The 13,168-nt window shown below is 43.0% G+C and overlaps 2 protein-coding genes across 2 annotated transcripts; both read left to right on the top strand.

Moving 5' to 3' along the window:
- Positions 1 to 1,189: 1,189 nt before the first annotated feature.
- Positions 1,190 to 6,873, top strand: LOC100837656 (mitochondrial import inner membrane translocase subunit TIM44-2). Its single transcript, XM_003562596.4, has 14 exons — positions 1,190 to 1,395; positions 2,503 to 2,609; positions 2,790 to 2,864; positions 3,019 to 3,094; positions 3,199 to 3,243; positions 3,328 to 3,735; positions 3,818 to 3,886; positions 3,975 to 4,039; positions 4,336 to 4,404; positions 4,475 to 4,547; positions 5,243 to 5,347; positions 5,539 to 5,610; positions 5,704 to 5,766; positions 6,347 to 6,873. Exons 1-14 carry the CDS (start codon positions 1,333 to 1,335, stop codon positions 6,479 to 6,481), a joined length of 1,425 nt encoding a protein of 474 aa, XP_003562644.1. The 5' UTR covers positions 1,190 to 1,332; the 3' UTR covers positions 6,482 to 6,873.
- Positions 6,874 to 9,538: 2,665 nt separating this feature from the next.
- LOC100837356 (heavy metal-associated isoprenylated plant protein 23) lies at positions 9,539 to 11,360 on the top strand. Its single transcript, XM_003562595.4, has 2 exons — positions 9,539 to 9,922; positions 10,775 to 11,360. The coding sequence occupies exons 1-2, from the start codon at positions 9,754 to 9,756 to the stop codon at positions 11,077 to 11,079; spliced, it is 474 nt and encodes a 157-aa protein (XP_003562643.1). The 5' UTR covers positions 9,539 to 9,753; the 3' UTR covers positions 11,080 to 11,360.
- The last annotated feature ends 1,808 nt before the right edge of the window (positions 11,361 to 13,168 follow it).

Here is a 13,168-nt window from a genome sequence, read left to right as displayed (position 1 = left end):
TCACCACTACAATAAAAGGTGCATGTTCATATCTCAAGAGACAGGTTCTTTTTTTTTGAGGAATCAAGAGACCTGTTCTATTCGTTTGTTAAGATAAAAATATGTTAAATCACATCGATTCAGATTGAAGCTTGAGCTATGCGTTGCATGACTTATGCAAAACTTGTTTATAGATTTTGGATATGCACTGATGTTACATTGATTATCTTTAGTGAACTTTTCTATTTTTCAACACAAAATTATGGAGAGCAAAGTAAAATGGCCTCCTCCTTCCTGTGCAGTGTTACATACAAATTCGTGTCTTCTACTCCCTCCCTTCCATATTGTCGTGTGTGACAAACACACACTACGCCAAAATGGTCGCTACTTAACCGCACCATCACTTCTAGACACTTGTGGCTCCTCACATGCCACCTAACAACATGGCGCATGTGGCATGCATGTGACCATTTGAAGCAAAGAGCCCACCCAGCTTTGTGGAAATGAGGTCCGGTGTCATACATATGGGCCCACATGTCAATTGCCTCCTCGGCATCGGAGCCATGTCCAACATTGTGCACGGAACATGCATATGGCCAATCGCATTAAAAGAGATCCCAAGAATCAGAGTTCTGCATGCATGAATCATACGAGTATATATAAGAAATCGGGAGATTAGTGATGAAAAAACGAACTACAATCATGCATGCTATCTGGAATGAAGAGAGTACGTGCTTATAAAATTTAATACAAAACATTTTGCTTTCAACCAAGAGAAAAATCCGACATTCTAAAAAACAAAACCTAAAGTTGTACTCCCTCCCATCCATAATCCATAACAAGTGCCAACGTACTAAATTAGCGACACTTATTATGAATTGAAATGAGTACTATTTTTCACACAATTAAGGTGCAATTCAAAATCCAAAATCCTTTTTATTTTTGCAAAAAATTTTAAGCACATAAGTTACTCGGGATCTTTTTTTCCCCGAAATTCCTGATTTCGATTCCGGCTCTGCGTCCTGAATTATGACTTTCTTTCGCCTCAAGTAAACATTGGCAACATTTGTGCGAGTACCATGATTATCACAACTAGCCCCTCCTCCCCTTTCGTGGACAATTACCTTATCGTGTCAACAATCGCCGCACAAAATTCTTGTTATTACAATCCGGTCCTTCCCCTTCTTCTCTTTTCTTTCTGTTAAACCTTTGCACGCGTCAAATTAGTCGTAGGGTTCCTTCCTTCTATTCCCCCTCGCGCCCCTCCTTTACCTCCGGCGAGCCGCCGCCGCTCGAGAAGGACCCGGGAGTCTAACCTCTTCCGTGCGGTTCCCTGCTGCTCTCCATCTAGGGATGGCAACCTCGGCGCTGCTCCGAGCTCTGAGGCGGCCCTCGTCGGTGGCCGCGCTGCGATTGGTGAGTGTGTGATTATCTTGGGGGCTTGATTGGTTGTTAGCAGGGGGAATGCGTGTAGAGTCGTATTTAGGTTTGGTATATTGGAGATTTGGAGTTCTAGCGAAGGTTCTGCTACAAACTGCCCGTTTTGGTTCCTTTTGTATAGTTAAAGTTGTAGCTTTAGTGTACTGGAGAAATATCGAGGAGTATTCAGGTCATATGAGGATTATAGCTTTAGCGTATGTGTTGTCCAGTATTCGTTTTGATTCGTTGTGGTCTTATTAGTACGATAAGGTAATTACCTTATTAGTACGATAAGGTAATGTTCCACGCATGAGAAGGTAGCAGAGTGTCAGGCATTGGGTGTACTTTATTTGAGCTGCGTTATTTATGTGATCATTGTACTGAGAATGGTTGGAGGATCAACAAGGATGATAACTTTAGATGAAACATAGGGAACGGGTTGGCATAAACCCATTAAAACTGGCAGTTTTCACTTATAGTAGAGGCACTAGTGTTATGACCAATTGTGGTGGCTGGTTGGTTTTTTTTTTTTAAGAACGAATACCTGAACAGTAGCTGGTTTATAATGGTTTTAGAAAACCGTTTATGAACACCCCTAAAAGCGCATTTCCTTGCCTACCATTCATGTTGCAGTATCTAACTTTGGAACCAAGGGAAAAGAGCCCAATGGCTGCAATAGTTGAGCATCCACTGTTTGTGCCAAAATGATCATTAAGAGAAGACAGTAATAGGAAAGGCCACAGCTTGTGAACTTCTTCTGTATGCTCTGAAATAACAGTCACCACCATTGGTTAATGTTGTCAAGGAGAAAAATGAGTTCCAAGAATATGTCTCATGGTTTTGACCAAAAGAAAAAGGGAGGAGCCTGCTGCTTGCTGTTCTATGGTTCTGTATACAAGGAATAAGTAATGTCTTGAAATTAAACTGATGTAGTTGCCAGAAAAGAGTTCTCTTGGTCTTTGTTCTCCTTCAATCTGAAATGTACGCAACATAGGATGTTTTGGGATTTTATTTGCCATGCGCTTCAGTTTCATACTGTATTCCTTGCTTTAAGTTGCTGCGTGCAATTTACTGACTCCCATCTATTCCCTTAACATGGTATAGGCAACAAGTGTCAATGTGCAAACCGCCGCTGGATATAGGCATTTGAATAATCGGAATCTAAGTGTTTTCAATGAGTTCTCAAAGCACCTGAAGGGTGAGGCTAAAAGGTATGTCTTACTCTCTAGGAACAAAATCCAAAAGGACATTAAACAAATTTTCTAGCCTGTAGAAAAATCAACATACTTTTCCTTTTGATTATTTACCACCTATGATGACCCCTTATGCTTGTAAGCATATATTTCTTTTCTTTTCCTTTTGTTTTATTACTTCAATGTTTCAATTTGCAGTAATCCTGAATTCCAGAAATCCATGAAAGAGTTTAGTGAGAAACTTGGTGTGGTAAAGGAAGATCTCAAAGTAAGGTATAAGTTGATAAAAGCAATGCACTTCTTTCAACTTTTCCATTTTGGGTCGTATACATATGGCAGTGCACTGAGATCTGCCTTTGTATATATTAATTCCCAGATTTTGTAGAGTTTTACTTGAAGTTATTATAATAAAAAATGCATTATGCAGAACTAAGAAAACGGCCGAGACAATTTCCAAGAGCGTTGATGACGTTTTGGCTGAAGCCGAAGCAACATCTAAAAAGGTAAGTCAGCCATAATTGTCTTCAAAGATAAAAATTTGATCCAGCAAAACATGTTCTGTTTACTTCGTTGTTAAATTTTCAGAGATTTGGTTGTTCCTTTGTAGGTTACTGCAAATGTGAAAGACAAAATGTCTGCTGCTACAGAAGAGGTATGTGGTAAATGAATACCACCAGTCGAGTGTGGATCATGTTTTTTAAACAAGGTTTCTTTGACTTGGTAGAATTCTTGACAGGTGAAGGAAAGTTTTGGGCTAGGAAAAGAAGAAACCTCAAGCTTCAGAGATGGTTCGCATGAAAATTTGAAAGATGGGAGAACTGAGACGTCCTCACACTCAGATGACAAGTCCCAAGAGGCCACAAGTAGCTATGCGTTTTTTAACAAATTGAGGTCAACAATTTTATCGGCTTCACCAGTTTTATCTGGCGCATTTGCAAAACTGAGGGACACAAGAGTCTCGACGTTAGCTAATCAGGGATATGAAATTGTCAAAGAAGAGCTAAGCTCCAGCTCTAGCAGAAAGAAGAAAAAACATGCTAGGCATGCTTCTGCTGCAGTAGAGAAAAGTACAAGAACTGATATAGTTATTGTACCAACAAAGAAGTCAGTATTGGGTGAAAAATGGGAAGCAATCAAGAATAAGGTATCTTTAGTGGAGACCCCTGATTTTACCTCCTTTTTTTTCCACATTAATCTACCATCTAAAATGTTTTCTTTGTCTAAAGATGCGAGCTCATCCAGTCTATAAGAGAGTTAATGAATACACCAAACCGGTCGTAACCAAGGGACAAGAGGTAAGCGTACAAAATGCTGTACAGACCTGTTTTATGGAACTGTGGGTCATGCTTATTGATTTATATGTTTGGCACTTGCAAATTGTAGGTAGCTGAGGATGTCCGAGAACGCTGGGAGACAAGTGACCATCCAGTCGTTCAGAAAATTCAAGAGTATGATTTTATTCCTTCTTTATGAACTTTGTTTGGTTTCAACCTTATGTATGTTATTTGTTTCTGCGCTAAGGACATTGCTTTATGTGTTTTGAAAACACTGTATTGTTACTGCCAAGTGCATTCATGGTTGCCACTATCCATGTAGTTGGTCACACAAATATGGAATGAAAACCAAATGTGATAATGTATTCTTGTTGTTGCAAAGCACTTGCTATCTATTCTCTCCATTTGGTCATACTTAATGTATCTAATGATGATTCTCTGCTTGGTTTTTCTTGACTCTTTCCGTGCAGTATTAATGAATCTATTTTTGAGGAGACCTCAACTGCAGTGTCTTTCAAGGAGATACGGCGACGAGACCCGTAAGACTTGCAACTTTACTTTGAGAAGTTTTAGAATGTTGCTGAATTATATTCATCATTCTGTCCACAGATCCTTCTCATTACCTGATTTTGTTGGTGATGTTCAAGAAATGATCAAACCTGTTCTTACTGCATATTCAAAGGTAATCCTCAGCTGGCTAGCAAAGAAATGTCATCATTTTTCCGGAAACAAGCAGGTGCTCTGCTATTCATATAGCTTGGATACAAACATTTATGCAAACAAGTTTCGTCTCATGGCGATAAGTTCACAAAGATTGAACAACTGAATGATCCACGCCCCCACTCTAGGATGGACCGTTGTGCCGCTATCTAATTTCCTCTTGGATGAGCATAGCAATCTCCTTGACGCTCTTCATCTCTCTTTGCGAAATTTCTTGTTTATTCTTTTCCATACACTCCACATCATTTAGACAAGTATGATGCTGAGGCCTAGTTTGTGGCTGCTGAACTGTGTTGTGTGCTTAACCTATTTAATAATTTGCTGTGGAAAAATAGTCATGGAAGCAGGAAAAAGTTGGTTAGCCAAACGGTAAAGTAGGCAAAATCTGGTTGAAAGCACTGCATATCATAATCAACCTAAATGCCAAACGCAGGTTCAAGCCTCTTTGCTACTTGTCAAACACTTTTAGATTTTCGTCCCACCAATGGTTGATAATGGAGCATGTTAGCTGGTCATGCTAATGATGTGGGATGTTCTTTTTGTTGTAATGTGTACACTTATAAGGATGGAATACTATTGATTACATGCTGTCTTACATGCACGGCAATAGATATTTTTAGCAATTTTATAATCTCAAAATTACATGTTATTTTTCAGGGTGATGTGGGGACTTTAAAAAAGTATTGCACCAAGGAATTGCTTGAACGCTGCAAAGGAGAGAGGAAAGCTTATGCATCACAAGGCATATTTTTTGACCACAAAGTATGTTTATCCGTATTTTCCTTCAATGTCCTTAATTAACCCAGTCAAATTAGGCCTTTTTTCTGTAGATTTTGTTTCAGTCCTGCAAACTATAGTTTGCTGCTCCTAAGCTGGAATGTAAAACCGCGTAATAACATGCGTCTTCGTTCAAAAAAGGTTCCCTTTTCTGATTTTCCATTGCTTCTCTGCAGATTCTGCACATTTCAGATGCTGATGTAAGGGAAACAAAGATGTTGGGATCTGCACCCATTATCGTAGTAATGGTAATTGCCTAGTTGGCTTGAGTACTTTTTTTTGTCGTTTTTCTTATTTGTTCTGCTTACAGAATGTATCCTTGTTTCCAAACTTCATTTCAGTTCCAAACACAGGAGATTCATTGTGTTCGTGATAGAGAAGGACAAATAACAGAAGGAGGACAGGTATGCTACGTGTAGGGGGGCATATGTAGCTATGCTGTTTGTGTTTATATATCTTGTTTCTGTAGTAGGCTCACAGAAATTGGCTGGTAGCTTCATTAACTCAGTGGATGAGTGATGAACCCTTGAATTCTGTCATGCTAATCCCATGCCTTGATGGTATTTATTTGTGCATAATTTTCTTATCACTTAGTAACCTTAAATTTGAATGAATGAAATATATAACAGAAGCAGTATCTCCCGTGATGCCTGAGAATGTGTAATTAACTTATGTAATCTACACTGCAAGCCAACCTCTAGGTGGAATATTTTCATGTTGGCTCCAAAACTTGAGCTTGGACAGTTGGACCTGACTAGTATTTCGTAGATTGTTCTTTCAATTCTCGAGCTTTATGGTAGAACTATGCAAACACAAGCAGTTTGTTGAATGTTCAGGTGGTAGGCTTAAGTTTCCATTTTCTAATATCTGCAACTATGGATGCTCAAAGGTGTAGATTAGCACAAAGCACACGTGATTGCCTGCACCCCTTGAACGATTCATCTAAATGAAGTGACATTTCTGTTTTTTCTTGAATTATGCTAGGATACCATTCGAACTGTCTTTTATCAATGGGCCATGCAACTTATGGATAGTGATGAGGTGCCAGAAGAAGAATCATATTATGCAGTTTGGCGGTTGCGTGAGATGCATCAAATTGGTATCAAAGCTCTCATATAGAATAGGTCTTCTTTCTTTTCACCCTTCCTTCACCCACCAGCACCACTGCTGCATTGCAATTCGGATCGGAAGATTCTAACCATTCCGGCTTTCACCACTCGACAAACTATGCGCGGTGGTGCCTCTCAGAGCAAGCAATTTTCCACATACTGTTTCTTTAATTTATATGCTGATGGTAGCAATCTCCCTGTCTCATGTCCCATTCTTTTCAGTGATGTGTATCTAATGTGTATGTTATTCACAAAATCAGCTTCTCTTTTAACATGTTGGCTGAAAATGACCATACTGCTGGTTATTTTTTTGTTCCAAATTGGAGAAGGAATGCACCGAAAGGTCTTACATTGCCGTATCTGAGTAATAATTTGTGAAGGAAAGCAACCACAATTTTGCAAGTATTCTGTCGATAAAGTTGCAATAAAGCTATTTCTTGGGTTGATGAGTGCCATCTTGCTGGCTGCTGATGGTAGGTATACTCTATTTGCTGTGAGGGGCCGAGTGTCGATATTCTCAGTCTCCAAGCATGAAAGTTTAAGAGCTGCAGTACAATTGCTTGCTTCTGTTTATCTTATGCTCAACTCAGGATTTTGCCTGTACAGTTGCATCAGTGATCCAATATTATTGCACCAGTTTCTCCTGTCAAACATCAGTGCTGTATGACAGACAGCTCAAGTCTCTGATGGTTCCCCCAGGACGACAGAAGGGCCATCGCTTTCCCCTTCTAGACTGATGATTATTTTGGTAAGCTAGCCTGTGTTGGTGTTGAAATAGGCTGTCAGTTCTGCAACCACTGTTTGTTTTCTTCTCTCCTTCTAAGCCTTTCCCCCCTCAGCTTTTGGGAAACAAACGCTTGGTGTGTTGTTAGATACAGTATGGTGACCCTTAGATATTGCTTTGCCCCGGATAAATCCCTTTGCCAACTCCAGAAACTCGTTTCTGGGTCAGAAATCTATCCACGTGTTGCAGTATTTACCTTATTGCCCTTGAGCTCCTATAGAAACAAGGAATGCTTGCAAGGAACCCTGCGGTTTTTCGATCTCCCTGTGATAACAGAAAGACTGCATCTATTGCATTTTTCTGTTCTGTGTTTTGAAAATCATAATAATTAAACGGTTGTTATTGAGAAGTCTGTTTCTTTAGTTTTTTTAGGCTTCTGTTTTTTTAGTTAGAGATCAGTCGACGTGTTTGGCCTAAACAGGGTCTTAAAAGATCCTATTCCAACGTAGGGTCTTAAAGATCATATTCCAACGTAGGAAGGGGACTGTATGGTCAAAGACAAAATGTAAACCCATGGCTTTTTATCATTCTTGTCAGAAACATAATTTCCTCAAAGCCACCAGCAGTTGCTTCAGTGCAATGCTCCCATATGCTGCTATGCATGCAGATGCAGGCGATGGTGAGTGATATTTCGGGCGGGCAGCTCGCAAGTTGCATCGCTTGCGTGGGCAAGCGCACCGTCCTGATGCCCCCTTTTCTTCACGAAAGCTATGTGATGTTGCGTTTGGGCGTTGCGTTGGTTGCCGTCATGGTTGGTGTGGAGTCAATTCTGGTGCTGCAAGAAGCTATCTACCGGTCTACGGTCTACCCCTGTAGTATCTGACGCTTCTGCTCTGCTCTGCTCTCTTCCTTGGAATTCGATGTGGACAAGGCGTAGCTTAGCGTAGCCTGGCCTCCTGTGCTTTGTGTGTCTGTGTACCTCTGTCCCTGGTCCCCAAGTCCCGACCATGCATGCATGCACTCTTCCTCTTTGAACCACCGAGCAATCAAACCTCACGACAGTAGTACTATATTCCATGTTTATGATCCATACAAATGAATGATGGCACATTACATTACATTAATTTTTCCAAGGCCATTTTATTTGCTGAAAACCAGAAAGCTAGCTGCCCCAGCCAACCAGCCAGCAGACAAAGATATACGGAGTACTGCTAGTATAAATCTTGTTCCAGCGAGGACTACAACGCGCTACTAGGTTACTACACCTGATATGATTAGGAGAATCTCAACTGTTGTCAAGCATGATAAGGCGAAAGCTATGTTAGTATTTTTATTTACATAGCTTTGCTAGGTTTGAATGCACGTTAAGCTCACTATGAATTGATGTTGCCGTGGTCCAGTTCATTCACTGACCCGCTAGCTTGACAAGGAATTCCTGGCGCTGAGCCGCTGATTCGATCGCGACGTTCAGCACCCTGGAAGCAACTCAGCATTCAGTGGCGAACCGAAAGCTACAAATTAGTGTAGTAGAGATCTCCGATTTTCTACGCATACACTTTCAACCCCGGCTAGAAAGATTCGTTCAGAAAGTTGGGGGGTCAGCCAGGGAGTGGAGCAGAACAGCGATGTCAGTGCTATTCCGTCCGTCGTCGTATCCAGAGTCCAGACTCTGCAGGAAACGGAGAGCACGCAAACGCAACCGTAGACGATTGACATGGGCGCAACACCAAATCCATTGGGCCACGATTCACCAACCATTCAGCTACATGCTGCTGCGCAAACGCAGAATTCGACCGAAATGCAACAAGTTTTTACTGTCTTCGAGACTCGCGCACAGGCATGAAGCCTTGAACAAAACGCAGCAGCTGGTGATCACAAGCTGCTGCTACCTCCTCCCTCGCTTGCACTTTGCAAGAAATATCTTCTTGAGCCAGCCGTACAGTGGCGTCTCCCTTTTCGGTTTTGTTTTCTTTCTTCCCCTCGACCCTGAAAACCTTTCTGCACACCTGCTCTCTCTTTCTTTCTTTCCCTGAGACATCCAGAGGCTTTTTTTCTTCAACTTTTGTGCTGCAGAGCCCTGCTTTGGTCCTGGCTACGTGCTTTTCCTAAGGCCTACAGACTGATAGAGGAGGAGAGACTGCATGCACACATGGTTGGCAACACACGGCACAGAGTGCATGCAACCTACTAGTAGGCCACACTAATGGTCTCGTCTCTCCCTTCCTTCCTTCCACAAGACATTGATTTCCTCGCACCATTGATTTCTCTTGTCCTGGTCACATCAACGCAACCACTGTTGTAACTTGTACTAAACTTGTAAAGAAAAGCAGAGAGAAAGAGGGAAAAGGTCTCTCACACACAGTCCTTTTTCCAAGTCTCTGTATGCTGTCACTGCACAAGGAGCAGGGCACGCAGCTGCAGCACCATATAAATGATAGCCCTGCCTTGCTTCCTCTCGTATCTTTGGCCAGTCACATTGGAGAAAAAAAAAAGCTTCTTTCGTCTCAGGGTCTCCTTTGTTCTTGAGAGCTTCATCATCTTGCTGTTGAGAGTTTGCAATGGGGGGCACCTTGGAGTACCTGTCTGGGCTGCTGGGTGGCAGCAGTGGAGGCCATGGCCGGAGCCAGAGGAAGAAGAGGAGGCAGCTGCAGACGGTGGAGCTCAAGGTCAGGATGGACTGCGAGGGCTGCGAGCTCAAGGTCAAGAATGCACTCTCCTCCTTGAAAGGTTCTATCTCTGCTCCTCTGCTCGTCTAGTTACAAGGACAGTTAAGGCGTGTGCATGTTTCATGATCAATCTTGTTCCAGCACATTTGAGTGTAGTGTCCAGCTTTTAGTTTTTTACATTCAGCAACATGCTCCTTGAATCACAATAACAGAGTTTCTCCTCCCTAAATCCTTCGCAAAGATCAACTGTTCAACTATATGTTTTAAATATGGTTTGAACTGTAGTTTTACCTATGTTTGGATGCTAAAGAAATATTATGGTTTGTGAGTATGCCACCCATAAACAATATAGTATGACATGAGTATAAATTTCCTGATTTTTTTTTTGCTGCCACCTCCCCCAAAATGCTCCTCATTAGTTAGAAGAACAGGTAAGGCATGTGTGCATGTTTCATGATCAATCTTGTCCGGTTGTCCCACCATATTTGAATGTAGTACGGAGTATATAGTTTTTAGTTTTTTTACATTCAGCAACATGCTCCTTGAATCACAATAACAGAGTTTCTCTTCCCTAAATCCTCAGCAAAGACAAACTATTGACCTGTAGTTACAAGAACAGTTAAGGCATATGCATGTTTCAAACTGAATCTTGTTGTAGCACGTTTCACATTGCTCCTTCAAGAACGTTAAGAGAAATTTCTCCTGCCTTGAAACATTTTGCTAAGATTGAGAATATGGTTTGAAGTTTGGAAAAGTTGAACTGTAGTTTTACTTGAGAACCGATGCAACCCAGAGCATGTAGGATAGGAGCAGAACTCGCCTCTGAATCCTGAACAAGAAAGATGTTGTAAATGACATCAACCGAACATTTGTGGATTAGCACTTGGATTAACCATGGGATTTCTGATTTCAGGTGTCCAATCAGTGGACATAAACAGGAAGCAGCAGAAGGTGACGGTGACAGGCTACGCGGAGGCGAGCAAGGTGCTGAAGAAGGCGCAGTCCACGGGGAAGAAGGCCGAGATATGGCCGTACGTGCCCTACAGCCTCGTCAGCCAGCCCTACGTCGCCGGCACCTATGACAGGCGGGCCCCGCCGGGCTACGTCCGGAGCGTGGACCCCGGCTACGGCTACGTGTCCAGCCAGGTCAGCAGGCAGGACGACCAGCTGGCCGACATGTTCAACGACGAGAACGCCAACTCCTGCTCTGTCATGTGAAAGAGGAAGGGAAAAAAAAAAGAACAGATGCAGGTGTTTCTGAAAGTGCCCTGCTGACGATGCCTGCAAGTTGATCGATCTTCCCTGGTAGTATGAGTGTTGATTAGGATCTGAAGTGTTGAGGCTTTTGATTTGATTAGCTGCTTGTAGTGAGCTAAAGTTTTCTTTGCTGTACTGGGTACATCTTGGCTTGTAGTTTTGCCATTGCAGTGAAACTTAAACTCTTTCCGGTGTGTGCAATCTGAATCCTGAGCACAAATCCTATATACCTATATTGCCCATATAATTGATCCACACTGCCTAATTTTCCTGAGCTCAACAGACTGTCCATTCTGGTTGCTCAATGGCATAATCAATCACGATCAGCTCAGCTGCTCACCTCTCTCATCGCTCCTCAATTTGGTAACTGAAGCTTTTATGTATCCATCCAGGACGGCAGGACCTCTCTTCCTCAAACCATGGTGGTCTAACGATTCTTTCGCTCCCTTTCCCCATTATACCCCTCTCACTCCCTCCCTCTCTCTCGGATTCAGGAGCACCTCCTGACCCCATCGATCGCTGCCGTTGCATACGAATTGTTGGCTCCTCAGTGAGCAGTCGCGCTCTAGGATAGAGCACGGCCGATGCCTTCCGATCTAGCCACATGCCCTCCAGATGCCACTGCGCTTCCTTTCATGGCCTCGTAGGGTTTTCCACGGAACCAACGGCCAGTGAAGAAGCAAGGGAATTACTCTGCTCGCCAACGAGCTCTCCAACTGCTGCCTCCAGCATATAGATATAGATGAGGGCTTTGATTGCAGTTTTGCTTTGCCCTCTACAGATGCTCAAGTGCAGTTTATGATTGCCGTTGTGCAGCACCGTCGTGGTCACAGGTATTCAAAAGTCGGAACTTCTTTGCATCTCTGTTTTTCAAGCATTTATTCCGCTAGAAAAGTTTATTCATGTTAGTTCATGCTTCTCCTCCTCTTGACTAAAGTTCCTTCCTGACATGCATTGTCGATTGTCATCTCGACCAAGCAGAAGTATTATCGGTTGTGCAGCCTTTACCTTTATTATTGTCCACCAAGCAGTAGTATTGTCATCTCTGTTTTCCAAGCATTTATCTCGCCGGACTTCCCTACATTGCCGTCTTGTGCAACCCCTGGCTTGTATCTCTACCATGAATAGTATTGTCATCTCTGTTTTTCAAGCATTTATCTCGCCGTATTTCCCTACATTGCCACCTTGTGCAACTCCTGGCTTGTATCTCTACCATGAAAGTAATATATATACAGAGAGTGTTTGAACTTGTTGTAATATAATAAAATACTTATATGGGCCGGGCCATAATTCTACGTGGCGATGACCAAGTCAACAAATTTTAAAAACCGATCAAATTGTCAACAAGGCATAGCCATGCCAACTAGACGCCGGTCAAAGGAGTCAACGGGTCAAGCCTCTCATGCGATGGTCAAAAGAGAAGAAGAGCTTGAGTAGGGGCCAAGAAAGGTGTAGGGATGAGTTTACCACTTTCCCTCACTTTCCCCCTCCCTCAAGGGTAGCCATGGTATTTTGTCATGGACCTCTAGGCTATAAATACCTCCCATGGAGGGCATGTATCATTCACTCTCTCCATTGGAATAAGATCAAACGGGAGAGGGCTAGAGCAACCTAAGGAGCCCGCTCTCGAGTGCTTGGGTCGAGCCTAGTCTCGACTCGACCTCGGGGACGCGACTTAGGAAGCCTAGTTTCGAGGTTCCGGGCCGACTAGTACGACCTCGACTCGAAGTAGAGGGATCGGGTTAGAGTCTCGAGTGTATCCCAACCTCGCCACTTGGGAAGACAAGTTCGGACCAAGTCCGAGGCGGCCCCTAAAGATCTCTCGCCATAGGTGATTTGGGAAGACGAGTTCGGCGCAAACACCCGGCTAACGACCCCCTCGAAGCCTCTCCAAACATAGGACTAAGTCGTGCCCGTAGGGTCGACTGAACCTATTCAAAAAATATCGACCTGTCAACTTGCCCAAGTGTACGGCGACTGTCTCACCAGCGGCACCCGGGGTGCCACCACTGCACGACGCGTGAGTCGCATCGCTTGGTCCCTGGGAGGA

The sequence above is a fragment of the Brachypodium distachyon genome, chromosome 1, assembly GCF_000005505.3.
Source record: "Brachypodium distachyon strain Bd21 chromosome 1, Brachypodium_distachyon_v3.0, whole genome shotgun sequence".
Lineage (NCBI taxonomy): Eukaryota > Viridiplantae > Streptophyta > Magnoliopsida > Poales > Poaceae > Brachypodium > Brachypodium distachyon.
The sequence above is the reverse complement of the archived record's forward strand: the minus strand, read 5'-3'. Positions and strand labels throughout refer to the sequence as shown.

What these genes read in the sequence shown, in the direction of transcription:
- LOC100837656 (XM_003562596.4), top strand. Translation starts at nt 1,333, where the DNA reads ATGGCAACCTCGGCGCTGCTCCGAGCTCTGAGGCGGCCCTCGTCGGTG. An exon ending in AAGGAAGATCTCAAAGTAAG is followed by an intron (nt 2,865 to 3,018) that starts GTATAAGTTGAT and finishes TGCATTATGCAG; the next exon opens with AACTAAGAAAACGGCCGAGA. An exon ending in GCATATTTTTTGACCACAAA is followed by an intron (nt 5,348 to 5,538) that starts GTATGTTTATCC and finishes GCTTCTCTGCAG; the next exon opens with ATTCTGCACATTTCAGATGC.
- LOC100837356 (XM_003562595.4), top strand. Translation starts at nt 9,754, where the DNA reads ATGGGGGGCACCTTGGAGTACCTGTCTGGGCTGCTGGGTGGCAGCAGT. An exon ending in TGCACTCTCCTCCTTGAAAG is followed by an intron (nt 9,923 to 10,774) that starts GTTCTATCTCTG and finishes TTCTGATTTCAG; the next exon opens with GTGTCCAATCAGTGGACATA.